At 43.2% G+C, this 27,563-nt stretch overlaps 1 protein-coding gene across 3 annotated transcripts in view; it reads right to left on the bottom strand.

The window, feature by feature from the left end:
• Positions 1-27,563, bottom strand: part of p4ha1a (prolyl 4-hydroxylase, alpha polypeptide I a) — a 130,949-nt gene that overhangs the window by 75,600 nt on the left and 27,786 nt on the right. For all 3 annotated transcript variants that reach the window (XM_052113074.1, XM_052113072.1, XM_052113073.1), the window contains exons 2-3: positions 13,727-13,843; positions 13,476-13,572 (exon numbers count right to left, since the gene is read on the bottom strand). In XM_052113074.1, coding sequence (XP_051969034.1) covers positions 13,476-13,572; positions 13,727-13,814 — 185 coding nt within the window. In that variant the 5' untranslated portion in view covers positions 13,815-13,843. The remainder of the gene's footprint in view (positions 1-13,475; positions 13,573-13,726; positions 13,844-27,563) is intronic.

Genomic DNA, 27,563 nt, shown 5'->3' with positions numbered 1-27,563 from the left:
CCGCCGCCTTTCTTGGGTACAATGAAGTAAGGGCTGTAGAAACCCTTCCTCATTTCGGTTGGAGGGACGGGCTCTACCGCGCCCTTGGCTAAGAGGGTCGCGATTTCCGTGCGCAGGGAACTGGCATGCTCGCCGTGTACTGCAGAAACGCGGACGCCCCTGAAGGGGGATGGAGCCGGGCAAACTGAATTGCGTAACCGAGTCGAATGGTCTGGTGCAGCCAGCGTGATGCGTTGGGAAGTGAAAGCCACGCTTCCCAGCTCTGCGCTAGGGGCACCAAAGGGATGAGTATTTTGGACGTACCCGGCGGGGCCTCGCAGCGGGGCGGAACAGGTAATGCAGCGTCGGGTGGCTTCGTTGCGGCCTGAGGCTGAGGTGCTGAGAATAGACTCAAAGCACTTACCTTGCTCCGCGCGCTCGGCAGGGGGCGGGTTCATGACTGAGGAGGTGGTCTGATGTTGGCGTCCTCTGGACTCATCTGAACCGGCCGGCCGGGGAACAGTCGTGGGCAGGCGCAAGGTGGGATCGCCGCGTCCGGTGTACCGGGACTGTCGTAATCTGAAAGCACAATGCCGTGAGAACGGCATTTGCGGGCCAGGTGACCCAGAGGCAAAGGAAATAGCTCTTTTATTGAGAATGTGGGTACCACAGCCCCCGTCAGGGGGTGTGGCAAATGAAAAAACAAAGGATTCTCCACCCGGCCCTCCACCGGGGGACGGAGCGGTCTTACCACCTCCGGAGCTAACGTCTTCGGCTCTGGGTCGACTGTCTCAGGAACGCTTGGGAGCCTTCCGGGTCCTAGAGGGGGTTCGTGAGACAGGGGGCGTACAGCAGGAGCTGGTTTCATCGCCGCAGGGGGACGCCCTCGGTGAGCAGACGGGGCAGGGCCCGTAGCGGCAGGTGTGCGGCGGGGCATGATGTGAGAGATGGCCTCCGTCTGCTTCTTCACCGCGGAGAACTGTTGGGCGAAGTCCTCGACGGTGTCGCCGAAAAGGCCAATCTGGGAGACAGGTGCGTCCAGGAAGCGGTTCTTGTCAGCCTCATGCATCTCGACCAGATTGAGCCAGAGATGGCGTTCCTGGACCACTAGGGTGGCCATCGCCTGTCCGAGTGCCTGCGCTGTGGCCTTCGTCGCTCTCAGGGCGAGGTCGGTCGCTGAGCGCAGTTCCTGCAGCACATCAGGATCAGGTCCACCCCGTGCATGCTTCTGAGTGCTTTGGCCTGGTGGACTTGCAGGACGGCCATCGCATGCAGGGCGGAGGCAGCGCGTCCAGCCGCACTGTAGGCCTTCGCGTTGAGCAAGGATGTTGTCCTACAGGGCTTGGATGGGAGTACGGGGCGGCCACGCCAGGAGGTAGGGCTACCGGGGCATAGATGGTACGCAACTGTCCTATCGACCTGGGGAATCACCCCGTATCCGTGGCGCTCTCCGCCGTCGAGGGTGGTGAGAGTGGAGCGGGTGGCACCTAGACGAGTGGAGAGCAGGGCTCTCCACGTAGACGTCAGCTCGTCATGCACCTCCGGGAAAAACGGGACCGGGGGATGCGAGGCCGCGAACGGCGCGCTGCCCCCAGGAACCAGTCATCCAACCGTGAAGGCTGTGGGGAGGATGGAGGGTTACAATCCAACCCCACGCTCACGGCGGCCCGGAAAAGCATGCCAGACATCTGAGCGTCGGCCTCAGCCTGGGCCTGCTGGCCCGAAGGCGGCAGTCCAGGGGAGTCCTCGGCATCAGACATCACATTCTCCGATGCAGCGGCGAGCTCATCTGCTTCGGGCTCGGGAGGATAGACAGCCAGGCCGTGAGGCGAGCTGCTATCGCCGCGAGCGTGGACGGGGACCAGCGAGCGTGTCGGGGAACGGGAAGTTCGCGGGGGGCTACCCGGCGAAACTGCACCTGCTGCTGCCCCCAAATCGCCCCCAGCGCTAACCGCATCGTCCTCAATCCCGTGGGAATGAGGAGCAATGCGGGGTGCAGCTGGGGTGGCTTGCTTTCTGTTGAAAGGCCCCCTCTGTTGAAAGCAAGCCGCGACCACAACGTGGTCATGGTCATGTTCTCGCAGTGAGAACATGAACCATCCACAAACGCCGCCTCGGTGTGATCGCGGCCCAAACACACGAGACAGCGCCTGTGGCCGTCTGAAGTGGAGAGCACTCTACCGCATCTAGGAACAACACAGGGGCGGAAGGGCATCTTGAAAAAGACGCGTCCTGAAAAGAACGTTCAACGCCACTGTGTTTTGCTCTTTTAGAGAAATTACTCTTTTAATAGGAATTTGCTCTTTTCAATACACAATGTGTGTGTGTGTGTCTGCGCTGTCGAAGCGCTCAGGGGCAACAATGCACGCCGTGCAATGTGAAGGAGAAAGCCGCTGTTGTGCGCCGTCAAGATCCAACAGCATGCAGATCGTCAGAGGAAACAGGAACGTTTATAGTGGTGTGTAAACTCGCAGCAAACTGCAGACAGACCATCGGCTCCGAAGAAATTTTCTGAATGAACTCCCGTATTTGCGCCGCTTAAATACCCGTATGTCCGGGGGCGGGACATGCAAATACTGGCTGCCAACTCTCATTGGCCTTTTTTCATAGATCAGAGGTGGATATTGGCGCTCAAGAGAGACCCCTAGTGTCGCTTCTCCGACACAACGTGGAGAGAGCGACAGAAGGGGAACAGCATGCAATGCCAGTCTTCCCACTAACAAAGAAAATTATACCAGATGTCACTGGCAACATGTCAGTGCCATGGCAAAGTTTAATTAAAATATTGAAGAATTGTTCAATTTAAAATGTGTGTTCAGAATCAGAATCAGAATCAGCTTTATTGCCAAGTATGCTTACACATACAAGGAATTTGTCTAGGTGACAGGAGTTTCCAGTCAACAACAATACAAACAATACCAAAAACAGCAGCAAGACATAGGTAATTAAAAACAAAAAAGAACACAAAATAAATAATTATACATATACGTACATACACTCACCTTCATACATACCCACATACACACACGTAGTGCAAATCTAATACAATCTGTATATAAAGAACAAAAAAACAGTATATTATGTACAGAGCAATGTAAGTAATGGCAGAAGTGGATATGTTGGATAATATAAATTAAAATTAAAATTAAACTGTGTATTGCACATAATTATTGCTCAATGGGGCAATTTAATTGTTCATTAGATGGATGGCCTGAGGGAAAAACTGTTCCTGTGTCTGACGGTTCTGGTGTTCAGAGCTCTGAAGCGCCGGCCAGAAGGCAACAGTTCAAAAAGGTAGTGGGCAGGGTGAGTGGGGTCCAGAGTGATTTTACCAGCCTTTTTCCTCACTCTGGAAGTGTATAGTTCTTGAAGGGGGGCAGGGGGCAACCAATAATCCTCTCAGCAGAGCTGAACTGTCCTTTGTAGTCTTCTGATGTCTGATTTCGTAGCTGCACCAAACCAGACAGTTATTGAAGTGCAGAGGACAGACTCAATGACTGCTGAATAGAACTGTTTCAGCAGCACTGGTGGCAGGTTGAACTTCCTCAGCTGGCGAAGGAAGTACAACCTCTGCTGGGCCTTTTTCACAATAGAGTCGATGTGTATCTCCCACTTCAGGTCCTGTGAGATGGTAGTGCCCAGGAACCTGAATGACTCCACTGCTGCCACTGTGCTGTTTAGAATGGTGAGGGGGGACAATGTTGGGGTGTTCCTCCTAAAGTCCACAATCATCTCCACTTTTTTCAGAAAGCCAGCCGTTCAACCTCCTTTCTATATGCAGACTCATCATCATCATCTCGGATGAGACCGATGACAGTGGTGTCGTCTGCAAACTTCAGGAGCCTGACAGAGGGGTCCTTGGTGGTGCAGTCATTGGTGTACAGGGAGAAGAGAAGTGGGGAGAGCACACATCCCTGGGGGGCACCAGTGCTGATGGTACAGGTGGTGGAAGTGAATTTTCCCTGCCTCACAAGCTGCTGCCTGTCCGTCAGAAAGCTGGTAATCCACTGACAGGTAGAGGTGGGAACAGGGAGTTGGTTTAGCTCAGTCCGGAGTATATCTGGTATGATTGTGTTGAAAGCCGAGCTGAAGTCCACAAAAAGGATCCTTACGTATGTCCCCGGTCTGTCCAGATGTTGCAGGATATGATGCAAACCCATGTTGACTGCATCATCCACAGATCTGTTTGCTCGATAAGCAAATTGAAGGGGGTCCAGAAAGGGTCCAGTGATGTCCTTCAGGTGGGCCAACACCAGTCTCTCAAATGACTTCATGACCACAGATGTCAGGGCGACAGGTCTGTAGTCATTAAGTCCTGTGATTTTAGGTTTCTTAGGGACGGGGATAATAACTGAGCGTTTGAAGCAGCATGGGACTTCACACTGCTCCAGTGATCTATTGAAGATCTGAGTGAAGATGGGGGCCAGTTGGTTAGCACAGGAACGAAGGCAAGCTGGTGAGATGCCATCTGGTCCTGGAGCCTTCCTTGTCCTTTGCTTCCGAAAGACACGGCACACATCGTCCTCACAGATCTTGAGTGCAGGTAGTGTAGCAGGAGGGGGGAGGAGGGGGGTTGCAGGAGGTGTTAATGGTTGTGTGAAATGAAGGTCTGAGTGCATGTGGGGTGTGAAATCGGGCCTTTCAAATCTGCAGTAAAACACATTCAGGTCGTCAGCCAGTCGTTGGTCCGCCACAGGGTTGGGGGTAGGAGTCCTGTAATTTGTAAGTTGTTTCAGGCCACTCCACACTGATGCAGGGTCGTTAGCTGAAAACTTGCTTTTCAGCTTCTCAGAGTAGCTTCTTTTAGCCACTCTGATTTCCTTATTCAGTGTGTTCCTGGCCTGATTATACAAGACTCTATCCCCACCCCTGTAAGCCTCCTCTTTGGCATGACGAAGCTGTCTGAGTTTCCCTGTGAACCATGGTTTATCATTGTTGAATGACAAATGTCCTAGTAGGGATGCACATATCCTCACAGAAACTGACGTATGATGTAACAGTATCTGTGAGCTCGTCCAGGTCTGTAGCTGCAGCTTCAAAAACACTCCAATCAGTGCAGTCAAAGCAGGCTTGTAGTTCCAGCTCTGCTTCAATAGTCCATCTCCTTATAGTCCTTACAACTGGCTTTGTTGATTTTAATTTCTGCCTGTAGGTCGGGAGAAGATGAACCAGACAGTGATCAGAGAGACCCAAATCTGCACGTGGGACAGAGCGATATGAATCCTTTAATGTTGTATAGCAGTGATCCAATATATTCCTGTCTCTGGTGGGGCATGTAATGTGCTGTCTGTATTTGGGCAGTTCGCGTGTGAGATTTGTTTTGTTAAAGTCCCCAAGAATAATAATGACTGAGTCCGGGTATTGTTGTTCTGTGTCTGAGATTTGATCAGCCAGCTGTTGCAGTGCTAAGTTCCCAGACGCGTTAGGAGGAATGTAAACACTCACCAGAATAAACGAAGAAAACTCCCGCGGCGAGTAGAACGGCTTACAGTTAATAAAGAGCGCTTCCAGATTAGGACAGCACATCCTCTTTAGTGTTGTTACATCTGTACACCAACTTTCGTTGATGTAAAAGCATGTTCCACCGCCTCTCGTTTTCCCCGTTAACTCTGTGATGCGATCCGCTCTGAACAGCTGGAAGCCCGGCAGATGTAATGCGCTGTCCGGAATGGCTTCACTCAGCCAGGTTTCAGTGAAGCACAGTGCAGCAGGGTTTGAAAAGTCCTTATTAGTATGTGTGAGGAGATGTAGTTCGTCCGTTTTGTTGGGAAGAGAGCGGAGATTTGCGAGATGAATGCTCGGCAGCGCTATGCGTAACGCCGCGCTGACGGAGTTTAACCAGCGCGCCAGCTCGTCTCCCTCGCCTGCGTCTCGTAGCGCATCTAAACAACACAGCAGCGCCTCCAACTAAAATGTCCAGCAAAACATCAGAATATTGAAAAATCGAGAAAAGATGATCTGGTATGTGCTGCCGAATGTTCAGCAGTTCGTCCCTGGTAAAATTGATTGGTAAAAGATTGCTAAACACAGGACAAACTAACAAAAACAACAAAAGAATTGAAGAGCTCCACACCGAGGCGGCCATCTGCGGCGCCATGTTGTATTAGCATGACATGTAACAGTTATTATTTTATTAAAAATACAGCAGATTTGGTCATTAGTTCAAAATGTGACAAGATTTATTTAAAAATATTTAAGTTTTTTCCACTACATTACAGACATTACAATGTACATAATTGATAACTTTTTGAAACATGGTGTAACATAGTTCATGAGTTGTTTAAAAGGTTTGTCAGTGGCTAGTGAAAATGGGACATTTTTCCTAAGAAATGTAATGTAAGTAATCATCTGAAAATGTAACAAATGTAACAACAACGTGATCAGAGTCTTCACATTATTAATAATGTATAAGGCAAACTAAGCAAATTTGTTATTTCAGAAGAGTGTATCAAACTGGTAGCCCTTCGTATGACTCAGTACCCATGAAGTAGCTCTCAGTATCAAAACGGTTGGTGACCCCTGGCCTAGGCTATAAGAAGATTGCAAGACCCTGACACTGAGCTGCAGCACGGTGGCCAAGACCATACAGCAGTTTAACAGGACAGGTTCCACTCAGAACAGGCCTCGCCATGGTCGACCAAAGAAGTTGAGTGCACGTGCTCAGCATCATATCCAGAGGTTGTCTTTGGGAAATAGACGTATGAGTGCTGCCAGCATTACTGCAGAGGTTGAAGGGGTGGGGGGGTCAGCCTGTCAGTGCTCAGACCATATGCCGCAAACTGCATCAAATTGGTCTGCATGGCTATCATCCTAGAAGGAAACCTCTTCTAAAGATGATGCACAAGAAAGCCCGCAAACAGTTTGCTGAAGACAAGCAGACTAAGGACATGGATTACTGGAACCATATCCTGTGGTCTGATGAGACCAAGATAAACTTATTTGGTTCAGATGGTGTCAAGTGTGTGTGGCAGAAACCAGGTGAGGAGTACAAAGACAAGTGTGTCTTGCCTACAGTCAAGCATGGTGGTGGGAGTGTCATGGTCTGGGGCTGCATGAGTGCTGCCAGCACTGGGGAGCTACAGTTCATTGAGGGACCCATGAATGCCAACATGTACTGTGACATACAGAAACAGAGCATGATCCACTCCCTTTGGAGACTGGGCCGCAGGGCAGTATTCCAGCATGATAACGACCCCAAACACATCTCCAAGACCAAGCATGTCTCCAGACCTAAACCCTATTGAGAATCTGTGGGGCATTCTCAAACGGATGGTGGAGGAGCACAAGGTCTCTAACATCCACCAGCTCTGTGATGTCGTCATGGAGGAGTGGAAGAGGAATCCAGTGGCAACCTGTGAAGCTCTGGTGAACTCCATGCCCAAGAGGGTTGAAAATAATGGTGGCCACACAAAATATTGACACTTTGGGCCCAATTTGGACATTTTCACTTAAGGGTGTACTCACTTTTGTTGCCAGCGGTTTAGACATTAATGGCTGTGTGTTGAGTTATTTTGAGGGGACAGCAAATTTACACTTATACAAGCTGTATACTCACTACTTTACATTGTAGCAAAGTGTCATTTCTTCAGTGTTGTCACATGAAAAGGTATAATCAAATATTTACAAAAATGTGAGGGGTGTACACACTTTTGTGAGATACTGTGTATATATATATATATATATATATATATATATATATATATATATATATATATATATATATATATATATATATACGCTCATTCAACTTCTTTTACTTAAAGTATGTCACACTTCTTTGTGATATGTCTATGAATCAATAAATTGTTTTATTGGAAAACAAAAGTCACACCACTATGATTAAACAAATATTAGCAAGTAATTTCTAAGCTATTCAAATACAGCTTATTTACATTAACAAGGTATTAACATTACCATACACCATGGAACCACGCAGCCATCAAACCGCTCAGGAACGCGACGCATACTGTCTGCTAAAGATGAACGTATTTTGGTGCAAAAAGTGCAAATCAATCACAGAACTATAGCAAAGGACCTTGTGTAGATGCTGTAGGAAACAGGTAGACAAGTATACCCACTATATCCACAGTCCTATATCGACATAATCTGAAAGGCTGCTCAGTAAGCAGCCAATGCTCAAAAACTGCCATAAAAAAGCCAGACTACAGTTTGCAAGAGCACATGGGGACAGAGATCTTTTCGGAGAAATTTCCTCTGGTCTTCCTCTGGAAACTTTTTGGCCATAATAACCATCATTTTGTTTGGAGAAAAAGGGTGAGGCTTGCATGCCATAGAACACTATCCCAACCGTCAAGCATGGTGGTGGCAGCATCATATTGTGGGGGTGCTTTGCTGCAGGGGGGAATGGTGCACTTCACAAAATAGATGGCATCATGAGGAAGGAAAATTATGTGGATATATTGAAGCAACATCTCAAGACATCAGCCTTGAAGTTAAAGCTTTGGTCGCAAATGGGTCTTCCAAATGGTCAATGACCACATGAATACCTCCAAAGTTGTGGCAAAATGGCTTAAGGACAACAAAGTCAAGTGACCATCACAAAGCCCTGACCTCAGTCCGACAGAATTTGTGGGCAGAACTGAAAAAGCATGTGCGAGTAAGGAGGCCTACATCTTGATGCTTCGAGATGGCGCAGAGTATGGCTGCTGTGCTGTGATCTCCGACCCAATGTTGCAGTTTTTTGTTTGTTTTGTCTACAATTATTATGTTTTTCATCTTTGATGTCGTCTTCCTTATTGTAACATATATAGACAAACACTTTTGGACATTGGTTCTTCAATAGCACACCAAAAACTGGACTTTAAATTCCTCAATGCCAACCCGCTGTTTTCAAACACGACAACTGAGCCCTTTGTCTAGGCTGCCCGGCCATAGAAAAGTAGCCGGAAAAGGGGAAGGAGAGCTGGCATTCTCGTCAGACTAAGATGTCGGGCAAATCGACCCCCACTACCTAGCATTCTTCTGGCAAATTTTCAGTCTCCGGACAGCAATCTCTGTGAGCTGAGAGTGTGGATCTCTTTCCAATGAGAGACGAGGGTCTGCTGCATTATCTGCCTTACAGAAACTTGGATGTCTGCGGAGGTCACTCTCCATCTCTGTAGCGGATGTAACCCGATCCTTTCAACGGGTGAATATCCGTAAAGCCGTGGGTCTAGACAGCATTCCGGGCCACGTCATCAGAGCATGCACAAACCAACTGGCTGATGTTTTTACAGACATTTTCAACCTTTCCATCTCCTTGTCTGTATTCCCCACATGCTTTAAAACATCCACAATTGTGCCAGTACCAAGGCAACTAAAACTCATTTGCTTAAATAACTGGCATCCTGTTGCTCTGTCCCCCATCATCAGCAAATGCTTTTAGAGCTTTGAGATGCATCTGCTCTGTACTGCCTGCCTTACTGGACTCACTGCAGTTTGCTTACCCCAACAACCGCTCCACTGATGATGCCCTTGCATCTACACTACACACTGCTCTCTCCCACCTGGAAAAAAGGAATACATATGTGAGAATGCTGTTTGTAGACTACAGCTCAGCATTCAACACCATATTGCCCTCCAAACTTGATGTGAAACTCCGGGCTCTGGGCTTAAACAGCTCACTGTGTAGCTGGATCCTGGACTTCCTGTCAAGCAGATGCCAGGTGGTTAAAATGGGCAGTAACATCTCATCACTGCCCCTCAACACTGGAGCCCCACAACACTGGAGCCCCACAAGGCTGTGTTCTCAGCCCACTCCTGTATTCCCTGTACACACATGACTGTGTGGCAACACATACCTCCAATGCCATTGTTAAGTTTGCTAATGATACGGCGGTGGTAGGTCTGTTCACTGATAATGATGAAACAGCCTACATAGCAGAGGTGCACACTCTGACATGCTGGTGTCAAGAGCACAATCTCTCCCTCAATGTCAGTAAGACTAAGGAGCTTGTAGTGGACTTCAGGAGAAAAGACAGGGAACACAGCCCCATCACCATCAATGGAGCACCGGTGTAGAGAGTCAGCAGCTTCAAGTTCCTCTGTGTCTACATCACTGAGGAACTCACATGGTCCGTCCACACTGAGGCCATTGTGAAGAAGGTTCACCAGTGCCTCTTCTTCCTGAGATGGTGGAGGATGTTTGGAATGAACCACCACATCCTCACACGGTTCTACACCAGCACTGTAGAGAGCATCCTGACTGGCTGCATTACTGCCTGGTACAGCAACAGAACCACCCTCAACTTCAAAGCCCTGCAAAGGGTGGTGCGAACTGCCAGACACCTCATCGGAGGTGAGCTTCCCTCCCTCCAGGACATCTATACCAGGTAGTGTGTGAAAAACGCTTGGAGGATCATCAGAGACTCCAGCTACCCAAGCCATGGGCTGCTCTCACCGCTACTATCAGGCAGGAAGCATAAGGACCCATACCAGCCTTACGACAACTTCATGACAGCTTCTTTCCCCAAGCAATCAGACTTTTGAACTCTTGATCGCTCATGATACATATAGATATATGTATAGGGCATCAAAAGTTGATGCCCTATACATATGTATCATGTACAGTGTATTTTTATTGTATACAGTCTTCTTATTTTGTGTATACTGTATATTGTATATTATTAGCTGTATATTGTGCTGTGTATCAAGATGGGTAAATTGTATTATGTGTAAATCAGATGTTTCTTTTAATTGTCATACTGCTATGATGCTTGGAACTGCACCAAAGACTTTCACCCACTGTTACACTTGTGTAAATGGTTGAGTGACAATATAGGGATTTGATTTGACTTGATTCAAACCTGACTCAGTTACACAAGTTCTGACTCAGTTACACAAGTTCGGATCATAAAATTATCTCGGGATTGTTGAAAAGGACATCCATAATAATAAGAAACTATAAAAGTTAGCAGAAACAACCAAAAGCGAGCCATATTGTTAAAGCCGTAAAGTTATTTGGAGAGTATACTGCGCATGCGTGCTCAGTGCATGAAATCAAAACAATACTTAACAGAAGACTAGCTCGCAACAAATAGCAATGACTTTGACTCACAAGATCCAGGCAACAACCAGACCAATAAAGTACAAGCGTCCCGCCAACGAAGCGGGAAAGTCGACCGAAACGTCCACGGAGCCGACCGAAGAGTCCAAGACAGAGAGCCGCCGAACCGGGCCCAGGCAGGGGTGGTCAACCGAACAAACGGCGCTGCCACAGCAGTCAGCAATCGTGCGGGGCAACAGATGGACCAGCCGCAGCACTGAGGAGCACAGCACCGGAACACCAGCAGGGGAATCCCCCGGGGTAGACCACCCCGCCGGCCAGGCGGAAGGTATGTCGAACTCAATGCCGTGTCGTAGTCAGTGATGTTGTTAGCTCCGTTAACAATGCGGTTAGTTGATAATAATAGCTTGATTTAGCGATGAATGTTCCTGGTGATGAAGTGTAAAGTGTAAGTCCAAAGGCACTAAAATAAAAGTACACACACAGGCTGGCTGGCCGGAGATTGTACGGGGTCATATGCCGGCTAGGCATATATAACAAATATATGAATAGGTTCCCAGTGAGGTAAAATAAGTTCCCAAAGAAGATCCGTTGTGTTTGTATTAAAAGTGGATACAATAAATAAAGTGGATACAATAAGTAAGATGACAAACAGGGACTATACACTGGTCTTGCACATTACGCCATCTTGGTGAACTCTTAGTTTCCTTAGTACTGTAAAGTATATCTTTAGTATATCTTACATTACACAAACACTCTTAACCTGAACTGCTTTGTTGATGCGCGGTGCTAGGATAATTCACGAGTTTTCCAATTAGCGTCTTAAACTTGAGTCCTGCCTTCATCGATTTGTTTGGCTATCTCAAATGACATTAACATTAGACTACTGAGTGCAGTAAAAATGAAACTTTTTTTTAAACCTTTATATTATTCTTGCAACAACTTAATGACAACTAGATGGCGATGCATATGATACTGCATCAGAACAGAAACAAGGATATCAATTATTGGGGGGGCAATCTGGCCATATCTGATTATTGGAGGGGACTTGTCCCGTCAATGTATATTGCAGTTACGGCCCTAAGCTACAAAGACCAAAACAAAAACAGAAGACAGATGACTGGAACCCGACACCAAATAAAAACTCAAGAGTGTCAGGATCGTGACAGATTCTTACCAAATCTAACATAATTTTTTATGCTGATGTTTAAATAAGAGATTCTAATACAACATCTCTATCTTAACGCTCTCCTTCCCACAAGTCAAAAAACAAGAAAGGATTGTACATTTTGTGAAATAACACATTCTTTAGGAAACTTAAAGGCCGAATTAAAAGCACATTGAAATCATTGCGATATTCCAGTAGCATTACTGTATATCACAAGCAAATACTCACGGCAGCTGAAATTTAAGCACAAATGCAAGCAGCAGAATTGAGCAGAATTGTCTGTTATTAGGGGTGTAACGTGATAACATGTCCACCTGTCAGTTTTTATCACCACAATCTCTGCCTTTTTCAGACAATCTGTCACATTTGCTTTAGCTTCGTTGTACAGGGCTGGAATTACCTCCTGACTGAAATGTGGGCGTGACGGAATATGGTATCTGGGCTCCAGTACCTTAACCAATTCGCGAAATCCAACAATGTTCACAACAGAGACTGGTCTCATGCCTTTTGCGATAAAAACTCAGATTGCACCTGGTTATTTCTTGAGCTTTGCACTTGACTGAGACCACGTTGAATCAAAACTACGTTGTATAGATGTTTGGCCTTCTTTCACTCTCTTTTTCGCACCCAGTTGCAGCAGTTTGTCGTTGTGGTGCCGTTTTAAATGACACATAATATTTGTTGTGTTTGATGCTGTACATTACAGAGGTTTTTTTACAGTATTTACACACAGTTCATGTTTTTGTCTGTTTGTTTTTACCTTCCTCCTGTCGAGTGACTGGAAAACCAAAATGCTGCCAGACGTCAGACTTAAGTGGATAGGGCATCCCCAATTTCAATTTCAGCCGAACTTATTTTGCCCTACTACTGCTCAGTTCAAGCGATTTCTGTGAATGCAGTCAATGCATGTTTGACACAGGTGCGGGAGTAGGTCGCGTGTTGGTAGCTCAACCAATAGGATAAAATGGATGTGATATAGTAAAACTATTCTCTACGATACATATTGTAACATTTATGCATCGCGATATATCGTTACACGTTATATCGTTACACCCCTATCCGTTATTATAGTGGATTATTAACCTGAGATGCAGATGTTTGTACTTCTCATAAGTCCCTGAATGTTGATTTCAGACACACTGTAGAAGATCCGTGAAGTCCTTGTGTTTATGTATATATCCACTTTTTTAATTTTTAGATTGGACGGTTATTTCCTTTTAAACTGCTCGGGGAGGTGCTGCACAGCTGCCATGATGCATACAGGATGGATTAGTGTTTACACCTCAAATGTGATATTATATTCTATATTAAAATATCACTCACTGTTTGACCTGCTCCAGTTTCCTCTCCTCTGCTCTGATGTAATCTTTCAGTGATGTCACAAGATCTTTCTCTGTGAACAGCAGATCCGTCATGTGACCTGCAAAAACACAACACAGGTTAAACCAGCGCCAGAGCAGAGACTGATTTGTACTGTTAACACCTGTAAATTTGTATTAACACATAGGTTTAAAGGCTTCTGTTTCAGTGGCATTAAGTGTATATACATTTAATTGCAAAAAGAGGTGACATACCGATGGATGTGAAGAAGTCATTGTGAGCACAGGAGAACTTCAGCTGACAGCTGAAGAGCAAAATGCAGCACACACTCCAAACTCCCATCTTAATACTGATACACACACGTATGCTGTCTAAAAATTAGAGAATATGATTTAGAATATACATTTATAACCTCCAAAATATTACTGCTATTCTGTTGCATCCACAGGAAAGACTATTGAGTGTGTTAAGGAGTTAATTAAAAGAGGTTAGTGAGGTGCATGTTCATTTGAATCTGACAAATCACAGTCCGCGAGTTGGAGCATATAAGCCGCTGCTTACGTGTTTCCTGTGACAACAAGTAGCGGTTCTAGCTTGTATGCCCACATACAGACCCAGGTAGTCTGATCATCGTTCTGATGCAACATCGCTGCAATGTATTCGCCATAATCAGAACAGCTAATTTGTTTTTGCATGATTGCCGGCTACCACGTTAAGTGTTATTTTTACTCTTTCTTTCTAAGTAAAAAAGCAGTTTATAGTGTGAATTTGCTTCTGCAAACTGGCTGCTCCGGCTCTTTATACATGTGAAACAGCTAAACTTTCTACCCAGAAAGTAGTGCGCAGAGGCAGTTTAATTTGAAAGTGAGAGCAACAAAGATTAACAATTCAATCCAACCAGCATTTCAACCCCCAAACTTTTTAATCTGGTTCTTCAGCACAGGTTATACCCGTCAACCTCATTTCCTAGCCGCACAGCTCATTTAGGGCATGCTCTATCCAGTGATTATTCGTCATCTTCTAACGTGATTGTTTCTCCCCCCAAAGTGCCCTTCTGAGCATATTTATTCCATTCTGAACACAAAGGCTATCATGCAAAGGGAGAACCCCTTCCAATCGACCGATACTCTAATGACAACTTCTTTCAAACCAACGCAGTCATTTTAATGTGAGCTCGCTGCCACGCAGCACTCACTCTGACCATTACTCCATCCAAACAGACACAAGCCGAATTCGGCTCAGCAAGAGGCGGATAATGCGCTGCGTCCCAACTCATTCATAATCATTCTGCAACGTGTCTCGCCTGCTCTCAGCATTCAAGCTCGCCTCACAGCCCCGATAACAGGAAGCAAGCGCTTCCTAAAATCTCCACACTATAACATGACTTTACCTCCTCCCATCAGGACAAATGCTTCACATGAGTAAAATCAATTAATTTCTCCTGCATTTCTGTACGCAGTGCAGAGATTCCCTTTATTCCTAAATAATTTCATGCTTTTCACACCTATTGCTATGCGATGCACTTCCCATGCATTCGTATGATATGAGCGCGACGCAATCGCCTGTGTTTTCCGCAAATGCGTTTGGGTCCTTGAATAACATAACGATCAAGTAAGGGCAGTCGGTGGACTTTCTGGTGCCCCCCCAGTGAGTTGGTACCCAACGCATACTGCATAGTATACATGTAGGAAGCGGCGGTACTGAAAACGAATATTGTTCATCTGGTTAGTCATAATCCTACCAAAAGTGAATCCTACAATAATGATTGCAAGTCCATTTCTCCTGCATATCAGTATGAAGTACAGAGCCAAATCTCTTTTACTTTTCACATTGTTATTAAGATGTATGTGTTTCCCAGCACATTTCTCCGACCACAATAATACAAAATAAAATAAATAATACTTTTAAAAAATGAGCTTTGAAAATACTGACATAACATTTTATAAGATATTTTCAAAGTGTGGACAGCTAGTTACTTTAGATATGCAGCTTGCTGTGTCATTATAAAGATGTCACAAGGAGACAAAGAGACCCAAGTGCAGAGGAACAGTTCAAAGAATTTATGTGCAATAAATAATAACGTGCAATAATAAGCGTGAAGAAAAAGAACAAAGCGTCAGTTTTGTTTTAAATGGCAAAATAGTTATATTTCTATTCGTTTCTTTACTAAGTTAATTTAGAAAAAAAAAAAACACGGCTCTGAAGTATCTCCTGTAACTCAGCATAGACCAACTCAATTGACTCCAGGATGAGAAATACGCTGCTGAATTTGGTTTCTGCCATCTGTTTGACAGTTTTTGACAACCGGCTTGTCAGACCTGACTGCTTTAAATATCGGACTAAAGCCTTGGTGGCCTGCAGAGTCTCTGCTAATTCTGGGAATGTTTCTGCAATCTGGGTTCAAGGCATGCCGGAGGACAGTGTTGTACAAGTGATCTTGACAGTCCAGGGGCCGGTATGGGCAGAGAGCGGCAACAAAATTAGCCCCCTGATTGGTTACCCAGACAACATTATTCATCACTGATGCATCAAAGCCAAGGACTGAGACTAATTGTTGCTGCAACAACAATTGTCTCAGTCTCCTGTTGTGGCTTCGTTTAGGAAGCTTGTTGTGGTGCGTATCCTGCTCTTCATGTCATATTGTTGTGTGACAATTGTGTGACATGTAGCTTATCTTACGGTGATCATCTGTCCACGTGTCAGTTGTCATGCCCACATTTATCAACGACATAACCCCCATGATCTCTTCAACCACGTCCCCTCTCTTAGCAGTCGCCATTTCTTTGCACATTCGAGAGATTGTGGTGGGGTCAGGGAGTAAACTTGTAGCTGACAGACAGACGTGAGCTGCGCCTACATTTATTAGCTCTCGTGCTAACTGGATGAAACTATTCCATGCTAATGTTTCAAATGGCCGGATGTCCATACAACAGAAATTCACGCATTTAGCTGTGATTAGTGATTTCACCGTAGAGGGAGTTGGTTTGGACAGGAAATCACTCACACTCATTTGTTTGCTGTTGCTGGTTGGTCCGCTACATCCTCCACACTCAAAATGTCTTTGTAAATGAGATGATCCCGTCTTCTTACTATTGTAGCTTAGCACAGCCTTGCAAGTTGTGCATTGTGCATAACCAGTGGGCTCGTCATTTAAGGTTGTCACTACTTAAAAAAACTGCCCAGAAGTCTGCCTTTCCTCTTGTGTTTTTCTCAGTTTTAAGTTCGCCATTGGCGATTTTTCTCTTTATGTTCTCAATTGCACATGAGGTGAATTGTGGGTCTGTGGGAAACCTGTGTGCATGTGTGTATGTAAGCAGACTGTGTCTAAAATATAAAAAGGAGGATCATTAAACAGGCCCGATGCCCAGCCCGCGTGTGAACTATGACGTGAAAATTGGCCCAAAGCCCGTCCCTATGAGCATAAATAAGTCGGGGCCCGTCGGGCTCGGGCTGAAATGCAGGACTCTAAGCCACGCGAGGAAAAAGGAAAAACTTGCATGCTCGTTTTAAACCCTCGCACGCATTATTGACACTTGCGCGCAGTAGTTCATTGCCACAAGAGGAAACGGGAAGATCCCGCATGCGCATGACATCTCCTGCGCGTGCAATACAGATCTCGCATGCAGACAATTCCCCAAAGTCTCCCGCTCTATCTAATCTCATCCGTTGCTTTTGCTCGCTCAAACACTTTTATTTTTGGCAGTCGTGGGGTGGGCTTTGCTCTTTTGATTGTAAACTAAAATGTCATTAGTTACTTAAACTTTTCCGGAAGTCTGTTTTATTTATTTATTTATTCTTGTATGAACATCAACAAACAAACAAAGACTGATATTATAACTCAATTTGCACATCACATTCTCCACAACATAAATAACAATAAATTACTTATTTACTTGTTTTTTGTAAAATAAACAAAAATAAAGTAGGGGAGTAGGATTTTTTTACATAAAAACCTTTTCCTTCAACAAAGAATACACATATTTTGCTTTGGGATTTTTCTTCCCACTCAATGTCTCTAAATACAAGTGTTCAGCTGTTTCTATCTCTGACTTGTATATTTGACACAGATTTGAGTCCCCAACATTAAATCTTATTCTTAAAAATGATTTAGTTGGATAAATATAATTCATAATTTTAAAGTGCACCTCTTCACATTAAGGGGCAACAGGAAATGAAAAGAAATTGGTTTAATTTCGCTCAGTTTTTCTTCTCCAAATGATGAAAAAAGTAAGATCTCTTTACAGGACCTGGAAAACTATCTCTCAAAAATCTGTTTTTAGCATTTTTTATCTGCAAAGTTTACATTTTCTATCATGAGATCATGCAATTTAGGCTTTACCACTGAATATTTTAATTGTTTAACTAATTTAATCATCAACAATGGGATACTTTTAATAATTTTATCATACACTTTAGGTAAGCAGATAGCCCCATTCATAATGTCAAAGTCAATCGTCTTAAGACCTCCGTCTTCATAATCTTTAACCATATCACTTTTACGTATATAATGACTTTTCCTTTTCCATATAAAATAAAAATTACATTTATTTATTTAATCTTTTTAGCAGAAGCTGCTAGTGAGTAACACGGATAAATTAATCTAGAAAGACTCTCTACTTTCATCAATAGAATTCTTCTGAATAACTCTGCAGCCAAGTATTCATAATTAATTTACATTTCTCAATTTTTATCAAAATATTTTTTTTCTAAATGATCCACTGACTTGGATATCCAGATACCTAAATATTTTACATTGTTTTTAACTGGGATATTATACAGTGTTCTATTAGGATAATCATGGATCGCCAATAACTCACATTTTGAGAAATTAAGCTTTAGAAAATCTTAATAAACTGAAGTGATATGGGTATTTGCGGTTCATTTTTTATTTATTTATTTATTTTTAAAGAGTAGTGTCATCAGCAAACTGACTGACAATAAATTGATTCCCTTCTAAATGAACGCCAGATATGTTGCCCATTTACAGAAGTCTGTTGTGATTGGATGCCTGTTTTAAGATGATTCATAACTTCACCTTTAGACATGGCTTCACCAACGGACTATCAAAGTCACTATTCTTCAATGGAAAATCACCAAAGATTTTTAGAAGAATATCTCAACTCTGCAGGTCCATACAATGCATGTCATCAGGGTTCAAAATTTGAAACAATTAAGCTCCAAAAAGCAAATAAAGGCAGCATAAAATTAATCCATACAACCCACATCCATATGGACCTACAGAGCTGATATATTTATATAAATATATATATATATATATATATATATATAAAAAAATCTTTGTGTTATTCAGAAGAAAGAAAGTCATATACATCTGGGATGGCACAACAGTGAGTGATAAGAGAATTTTCATTTTTGGGTGAACTATTCCTTTATGCTGGAATGGTTTGCAGTCATAATGACAACAGTAGGGCATTTACTGTATATCTGCATAGCTGTCAATGTGTAGGGCAGTGTTTCCCAACCACTGTGCCGCGTGAGAGATTGTCAGGTGTGCCGTGGAAAATTATAAAATTCCATAAAATAAATGAATGCATGAAAAATAAATATAATTTCAGGGATCCAAACTCCTCCCCTTTCAGAGAAATTCGCCTTTTGAAACCATAATCGGTCACTTTTGTGATTGCGAAGAGCAATGATTAATGTGCAAAAGTGACTGAAATTTATATGAGTTAAGGGTCATCACATGACTCGTGTCAGCACTGCAGAATACATTGAAGTCTATGAAGTGACTTCACACTAAAGTGTTTTTCACACGTTTGTGCTTCACCAACAATGTCTTTGAGAGTACTAAGCAACAAGGAATATTTAAAAACTGTCCAAATTTGTGAAGAGACATTGAATGTTGCATAATTTATTTTAGTTAAATATTACCTTATCATTTATGAATATCAGAAACTCCAGATATTGAACTAATTTAAATTCACCAAGAAAACACATAAACAAGTCCTTTTATTACTTTCAGCTATCAAAGCAACTGCAAGCTTTTTTTCTCTCTTCCAAATATAAGTTTTCAATGTTTATTGTGCACACCTCCCACATTTTTTAGTGGCAAATTTGTAAAATCACCCCTCTGTGATGCTTTCTGCAAATTTCCAGAAGAACTGAACTAATCAGCTAATAAAATTCAACAAATTTGTGAAACAGAAACAAGCCTCACCAAAATACGCTTTATTTTGCAGCTAATGCTGCACAATTGTAAACTTGAATCATTGAAATAGCTGGAATTGGTGCTTTTAGAAAAACATTTTGTGGACCAGTGATGGTCTTACCTTTTTCACCCCTCATGAGTTTGCATCACTGTAATTTGTTGTGGCATTGCAAGAACAAATCTACAAATTAGAAAAGAAAATGTGTTGTTTTTTCATTACCCATTTAGCGGCCCAATTGCGGTGTTATTCTTCTATTACGGCCATTTCAAGCATTGCCTCTAATTCTTCCTGAACTAACTTTTTTGTGGCTACAATCACCACCCCTGGGGTAGTCTCGATGTGGTGCTCTACGAGGTACGTGCAACTAGGGAGAGGCGAGGTTCGTGCAACTGGGGAGAGGCAAGAACACGTCTGCAAATTCCGCTTGCAACTTGGCTACGTCTGTGAGCTTCGACGGTGAGAGATGTTCTCCACACGGTACAAGGGTGAACTGATTATGTTTGATTGATACCAAGGCCACAGGGACCACCTACCTCCAAGATTTTAGAAGATTGAGGTGGTAAACTTGACGTGCCCTGTCCCTATCCATTCGCTTAACCTTATAAATTGAATTCTCCAACTCGCTGTGTGACCTCAAAAGGACCCTGGCGAGTAATTTAGAGCTTGATGTGGGTAGCAATACAAGCATTTTATCTCCCGGTGCAAATTCCCATAGTCGAGTGCCCCCGTCATACAACTGGCTTTGACGTTCCTGAGCTTGGAGCAATTTCCCTTGTGTTTACTGATCCAAAGTGTGGAGTTTTGATCTAAGATCAAGAACGTACTGAACTGAACGTACCTTTGCTTTTACTATTTAAAGATCCCTCCTCCCAAGTTTTCCATATGACATTGAGCACGCTGTGTGGCTGATGCCCATCTAGCAGCTCAAATGGGGAAAACCCTGTGGAAGCTCGATAAGTGGGTCTAGCCACTTATCCTAATTTCTTTCATCCTCATGTAAGAATCAGCGGATAGGTGAGGCGGGAATTAACCACGGCCTCCACTCTATGTTTTCTCCCCCTGAATAGTGGTAACCTCAGTGGTAACCACATGTGAATGGCGACTTCCAGGCAACATGAGCGACGGCGACGACACAAAGTTGAGAATTGTTTAACTTTATGCAAATGATGAGCGACTTTTGGGAGCAACAGCCAATATGAGAGAAGATGGTAGAGCTCACGTGATCCTAATATTTAATAATAATATTTATTGTAAAGAAACAGTGCTGTTTAGACTCTCCATACACACCACTAGCGATCTAAACGCCAACCACTGTCGACATGCAGTAAAAAAGTAGCTTGCAGTGTGAAAGCAGCTGTAGTTTGTGCCCTGCGCTCGTCTTGGTTATGAATCTGAAATTGGCAATATATGCTGAAAGTGTCTCTAAATGTTTTTACTGATATAAAAATGTCAATAATATACATTAAATATATGCAATACACAGAATATGACAATGTCAAAAAATTTTTTTTTAAATGTATCTTGTTTTTTAAACACTTGTGGAATTTAAATGTGTACATAAATGCTCAAATATATGAATATATTTGTTCGTATATGGCCAGTGGCGATTTCTAAGTGCCAGCAAAGCCTTCTCTGCTGTCATAACATTCCTAATAAATATTTATCATTTATCAATATTATACATTTATAATGTATTTTCAATCGCTTTCCACTCATCTACAAACGAATAGCCGTCAAATGGCAGCATCCTGCAAAATTCTTCCCTGAAGTTCATAACGAACTAATCAAGTCCTGGCACTCGACCTTATATGGCGCACTTGCACAGTGACGCAATCCTCTTTAATATGGATCAAGGGATAGAAAACAGTTATGCCCAATTACCCCGTGGAGGAGGCGGTAGCGGCTCACCTCTGCCTAGCGAGTAACGTGTACATCCTTCCAAACCATGACGACAAACGTCTCCAGCCGGCCTTTTTGGAGGCTCTATGAATAAGTTTGCGGAGCATTATGTCGCGATTCAGCAGCAGTCACAGGCTATTGAGGACACTTTATGCCCAAACGGAGTATATCACAGCTGGTTTGCCCTCGCTCTGTTTCGAGCCAGCACCCAACTAAAAGCCCCATACCTGCTGCCTCACGACACCTGCGTATCAGCACGTGCAGCAAAAGCACTCCTGACGGGCACAACCCTTTGAAGCGGAAAGCAGAGCCAGCGTTTCCCGGGTCTGCTCCAAAAAAGGCTTGATTGGAGAGACACAAAACACTGTTCCCTATCTCCCCACTATTTTTTGTCAGGAAAGAAATGTTGTTGTTCACAATATTGTTTCTGTGTCTTGTAATCAAATAAATGCAATAAGTGCTAAAAAGAATACAGCATTCGTTGCAAAAATTTAAAAGAGAGGGAAAAGGTCAACGTGGAGGGGCAGTGAGAGAGAGAGGAAAAAAAAAAAAAAACACTTAGTCGCCAGTTCTCCGATACGCCGTAGCTTGGTCCTCGGCCACTCCTCCACCCTCTAACGGACGACAGCTGTGCCTCCCCGGGTGGATCGGAGGCAGTCCTCCAGCCCCTGGTGGACGGAACGCCCCGACGCGTTCTCGGGGAACAGAAGGGGTCTCCCCCACCCCTGGCAGTGGTTCTCCCGCTACAGGCGGTCGGCAACGAGCCCCTCCCCGCTTGCGGCCGGCGATCTCAGACCCCGCCGCATTAACGCTGGCCGATAAAACGATATCGATATATATCACGATAAAGAAAATCCACAATAAGCTTTTGAGGAATCGATATTTACTGTGTGCCGCTAAAACACAAGCAGTTCGGCTTTCTCAGGCTGCGTTTCCACCGGGGCAGACAAAATCCGCTCAAAGGCGCTCACAGCGCTAGGAGAGAGCTTGCTCTGCACTGCTGCCAATCCTATGATCCACCTTACGAACATGACGCTCGGCTTTCATAGGAATGAATTGAAAACGCTCTCAGCTTCGCTCACAACGCGCCAGTGGTAACGTAGGGTCAGACTGGATGAACTTGCTAATGTTAGCTGCCTTGCTAACAATTAGGTTACGTCGGACACCGGATTGATTCCATCCGCACCGCAAGACTTCATGACAAAGGTCGTGCTCTCTCATCGTCTCTAGTAAAGAGCGTGACAGAACAACAGTGATGTGGACAACAGCTCTGATCTTTCTGTGCTGTAATCTTGAATATTGTTCTCTAGCACCAAATATGCATAATTTATGCCGCTCCGCACGCGTTGCCTCTTTTACCTGCATGTGTGTAGACATGAAGCGCCGTATGAGTTAACATGGTTTCAAAGCACCTATTAGACCATAACGTTTTTCCCTTCTAAATGTATCTTTATTAACTGGCATGTTACGAGCCTTTAATAATAAACAAATCGAATAAACAAATCGATTTCTGTTCTAATTTTGTGAAAATTAATTAGATGTCTAGAATGGATAAGGAAAGACTAAAATTACTAGTTGGTAGACTAGTCTCTCACTTTAATGAATATATACAAATGTTTTTTACATTAAAAAAAAAAAAGTTCTCTAAATTTTCTCTCGGGACACCCCTGAACCCACATTCAGCATCATTCCACAGTCACAAGGGCTTCTATGCCCCATACTTTGGTATCTGAATCTATAGAAATATAAAAATATTTCATTTTAATGTAGAAATATTCCAACAAATACTGGACTGCTGTCACTATGCTTCAGAACAAACAAATTATCTTTTAACATTCATTTTCAATTGATAAACGGTAAAAGACTGTAAAATTGGTAAAAGATCCTGCAGCCCCGACTGCTTTGGCCGTCTCTGGACCCCCCTGTGCAGTTTTGTAGAGACTATTTTGACGGTTTAGAATTATTTTTTTCTTCTTTTCTTCCGTTAACTTTGAAATAAAAAAAGAAAGTGCAATGTGTAAACTTATATCGTGATAAATATCGATATCGAACAATATGAAAAAAGATTATCTTGATAACAATTTTGGCCATATCGCCGAGACCTAGTGTCCGCCTATAGAATAATCATTAAAAGCAAAGATTACCAACCGGTAACCGACAAACAACTATTGTTCTTCAATGTTGCCACAACGTCATCATGACGGACTGGCACCGTTACAAAGTTACGTACCAACGAATACAGGAATTTAACTTTTCCGGTTGTTGCAACATAATCAGTTACATTGCCACAACTAAAGTTTGGTCATCAAATTACTGTGTAGTTAGGAACTGGCCATGTAATTTGGCTAGCTGAGATTACAAAATGGCTGAATTTGTTGCTGCATTTCTCAAATTTTGCAATGCAATTCGTTTTTTGGGGTTGTTTTGCAGTGAAAACTCACAAATCATCAGTATATACCCCTTTAATTGTGCTAATTACATTTTAAATGCAATTACATGTAAATATTTTAATGCATAATAACTAAATATGCAGTTAGCAACCCCCAAAAAAAGAAAAAACGCACACAAAAATAGCATACATTTAAGTGAAAGCTGTGGGCATTGAAAGATCCTTAATTATTGCTGTATTATAATTTTCTGCCTCGGAGAATGCAAAAGTTTAAAAAAAGACTAAGATAAAAACACAAATGAGGATTCAAAAATCAGGCCTGTTGCCATTATTACATTGTCTTTAAGGTTAGGGGGTTATTAGGCATGTTATGCCAGCAGAGAAGGCATTACTGGCCCCGAGCAATCGCCACTGTGAACAAATACAATTAGTGTTCATATATGTGAGCATTTATGTACACATTTAAATTCCACAAGTGTTAAAAGAAAAACATGATACATATATGAAAATTGTCATTTTTGTCATATTCTGTATATTGCATATAGCTACTGTATATAAGTGACATTTTTACATTGGTAAAAACATTTATGAACACTTACTTTCAGCATACAAGTGTTCAGCATATATTGCCATTTTCAGATTCGTACCCTAGGGGTGTTACGATCCCTGGTTGTCTGCCCCGTGTTTTCCGTGTCACCGTCTTCACGGTCTTCATCATTCTGTAACGTGTGTAGGAGGAGGCAGACAGGGAGTGAGGATCTACGTGCAGGCTTTATTAAACAAGAATGAAAAACAGGTGCGAACAATGACATAGTGAAACATGAAGACCGGGAAACATGGTGACGGTGACACAGAAAACACGGGGCAGACAACCAGGGATCGTAACAAGGGGAGTGCGGGGCACAAACTAACATGGGGTTAGTCACACGTGGTTTAAACGTTTCCACACACACGTTGGTAAGATGAAACTTAATTTGTTTACTTGTTGCCATATCAACACTGTGTAGATAAAAATTAATTGTGGGAAAATCCACTCCGGGAATTTGCGCGAGAGCACCGGTGACCAAGATGGCACAGCTCACGAACCCCCATGGCAGAAAAGTGCCACGAAATAGTCGATTTACATAAGAACACACACACTGCGTGCCGGCACTGCACATTAACAATCAGATCACCTGAGAGCGATTAAGAGAGAAATAAAGACAAAACACACGCTCTACATACACACAAACAATACAGCCTAGAAGGCAATCACAATGGGGGTGCATCTGGAAAGTATTCACAGCGCTTCACTTTTTCCACATTTTGTTATGTTACAGCCTTATTCCAAAATGGATTAAATTAATTATTTTCCTCAAAATTCTACAAACAATACCCCATAATGACAATGTGAAAGAAGTATGTTTGAAATCTTTGCAAATTTATTAAAAAGAAAAAAAGAAGAAAAGAAAAGAAAAATCACATGTACATAAGTATTCACAGCCTTTGCCATGAAACTCAAAATTGAGCTCATGTGCATCCTGTTTCCACTGATCAACCTTGAGATGTTTCTACAACTTGATTGGAGTCCACCTGTGGTAAATTCAGTTGATTGGACATGATTTGGAAAGGCACACACCTGTCTATATAAGGTCCCACAGTGCAAACCAAGCCATGAGGTCCAAGGAATTTTCTGTAGACCTTCGAGACAGGATTGTATCAAGGCACAGATCTGGGGAAGGGTACAGAAACATTTCTGCAGCATTGAAGGTCCCAATGAGCACAGGAAACCATGAGAAACAAAATTCTCTGGTCTGATGAAACAAAGATTGAACTCTTTGGCCTAAATAGCATCATGTCTTGAGGAAACCAGGCACCGCTCATCACCTGGCCAATACCATCCCTACAGTGAAGCATGGTGGTGGCAGCATCATGCTGTGGGGATGTTTTTCAGCGGCAGGAACTGGGAGACTAGTCAGGATCGAGGGAAAGATGAATGCAGCAATGTACAGAGACATCCTTGATGAAAACCTGCTCCAGAGCTCTCTGGACCTCAGACTGGGTGAAGGTTCATCTTCCAACAGGACAACGACCCTAAGCACACAGCCAAGATAACAAAGGAGTGGCTACGAGACAACTCTGTGAATGTCCTTGAGTGGCCCAGCCAGAGCCCAGACTTGAACCCGATTGAACATCTCTGGAGAGATCTGAAAATGGCTGTGCACCGACACTCCCCATCCAACCTGATGGAGCTTGAGATGTCCTGCAAAGAAGAATGTGAGAAACTGCCCAAAAATAGGTGTGCCAAGCTTGTAGCATCATACTCAAAAAGACTTGAGGCTGTAATTGGTGCCAAAGGTGCTTCAACAAAGTATTGAGCAAAGGCTGTGAATACTTATGTACATGTGATTTTTTTTTGTTTTGTTTTTCATTTTTAATAAATTTGCAAAGATTTCAAACAAACTACTTTCATGTTGTCATTATGGGGTATTTTTTGTAGAATTTTGAGGAAAATAATTAATTTAATCCATTTTGGAATAAGGCTGTAACTTAACAAAATGTGGAAAAAGTGAAGCGCTGTTAATACTTTCCAGATGCACTGTATGTTTTGTTTTTCCGTTTCATTTGCTAGAGTCAATAAAAAGTGTTAATCGAAAAAAATTATAATAATATCTATGCTTTAGACTATTTTTTAGATATCTCAAAGCAAAAACACGAATTACAGACTTTGGTGCCATTCTCACTTTCTCTGCTCTTTCAGAATGCAACAACTGACGCTCTTCGCATGTGCAGAAGTTTCAAATCAAATCAAATCACTTTACTGTCACACTACCATGTACACAAGTGCAACAGTAGGTGAAATTCTTGTGTGCAGTTCCGAGCAACATAGCAGTCATAACAGTGACGAGACATATACCAATTTACAACAAACAAACATACTTACACAACACAATTTACATATCAAAATGTACACATACATACAATGTACAGTAAACAATACACACAATATAGAATACACAATATACAATACAATAAGAACACAACTAATTTATGAAAATATATATATATATATATATATATATATATATATATATATATATATTTCATAAAGTAGTTGTATTGAGGAGAATATGTTGACAGTGTGAGATTATAGATTAATAAAGTGCAGTTATAATTATTGATCCTGATAGATCAAGTGTTCAACAGTCTGACTGCTTGGGGGAAGAAGCTGTCATGTAGTCGGCTGGTGCGGGTCCTGATGCTGCGATACTGCCTGCCTGATGTTAGCAGTGGGAACAGACATGACTCGGGTGGCTGGAGTCTCTGATGATCCTCCAAGCTTTTTTCACACACCGCCTGGTATATATGTCCTGGAGGGAGGGAAGCTCACCTCCGATGATGTTTCTGGCAGTTCGCACCACCCTTTGCAGGGCTTTGCCGTTGTGGGCGGTGCTATTGCTGTACCAGGCGGTGATGCAGCCAGTCAGGATGCTCTCTACAGTACTAGTGTAGAACCGTGTGAGGATGTGGTGGTTCATTCCAAACTGCCTCAGCCGTCTCAGGAAGAAGAGGCGCTGGTGAGCCTTCTTCACAACGGCCTCAGTGTGGACGGACCATGTGAGTTCCTCAGTAATGTGGACACAGAGGAACTTG

This window comes from Xyrauchen texanus, chromosome 40 (genome assembly GCF_025860055.1).
Source record: "Xyrauchen texanus isolate HMW12.3.18 chromosome 40, RBS_HiC_50CHRs, whole genome shotgun sequence".
NCBI classification, from domain to species: Eukaryota; Metazoa; Chordata; class Actinopteri; order Cypriniformes; family Catostomidae; genus Xyrauchen; species Xyrauchen texanus.
This window is presented reverse-complemented; position numbering and strand designations above follow the sequence as displayed.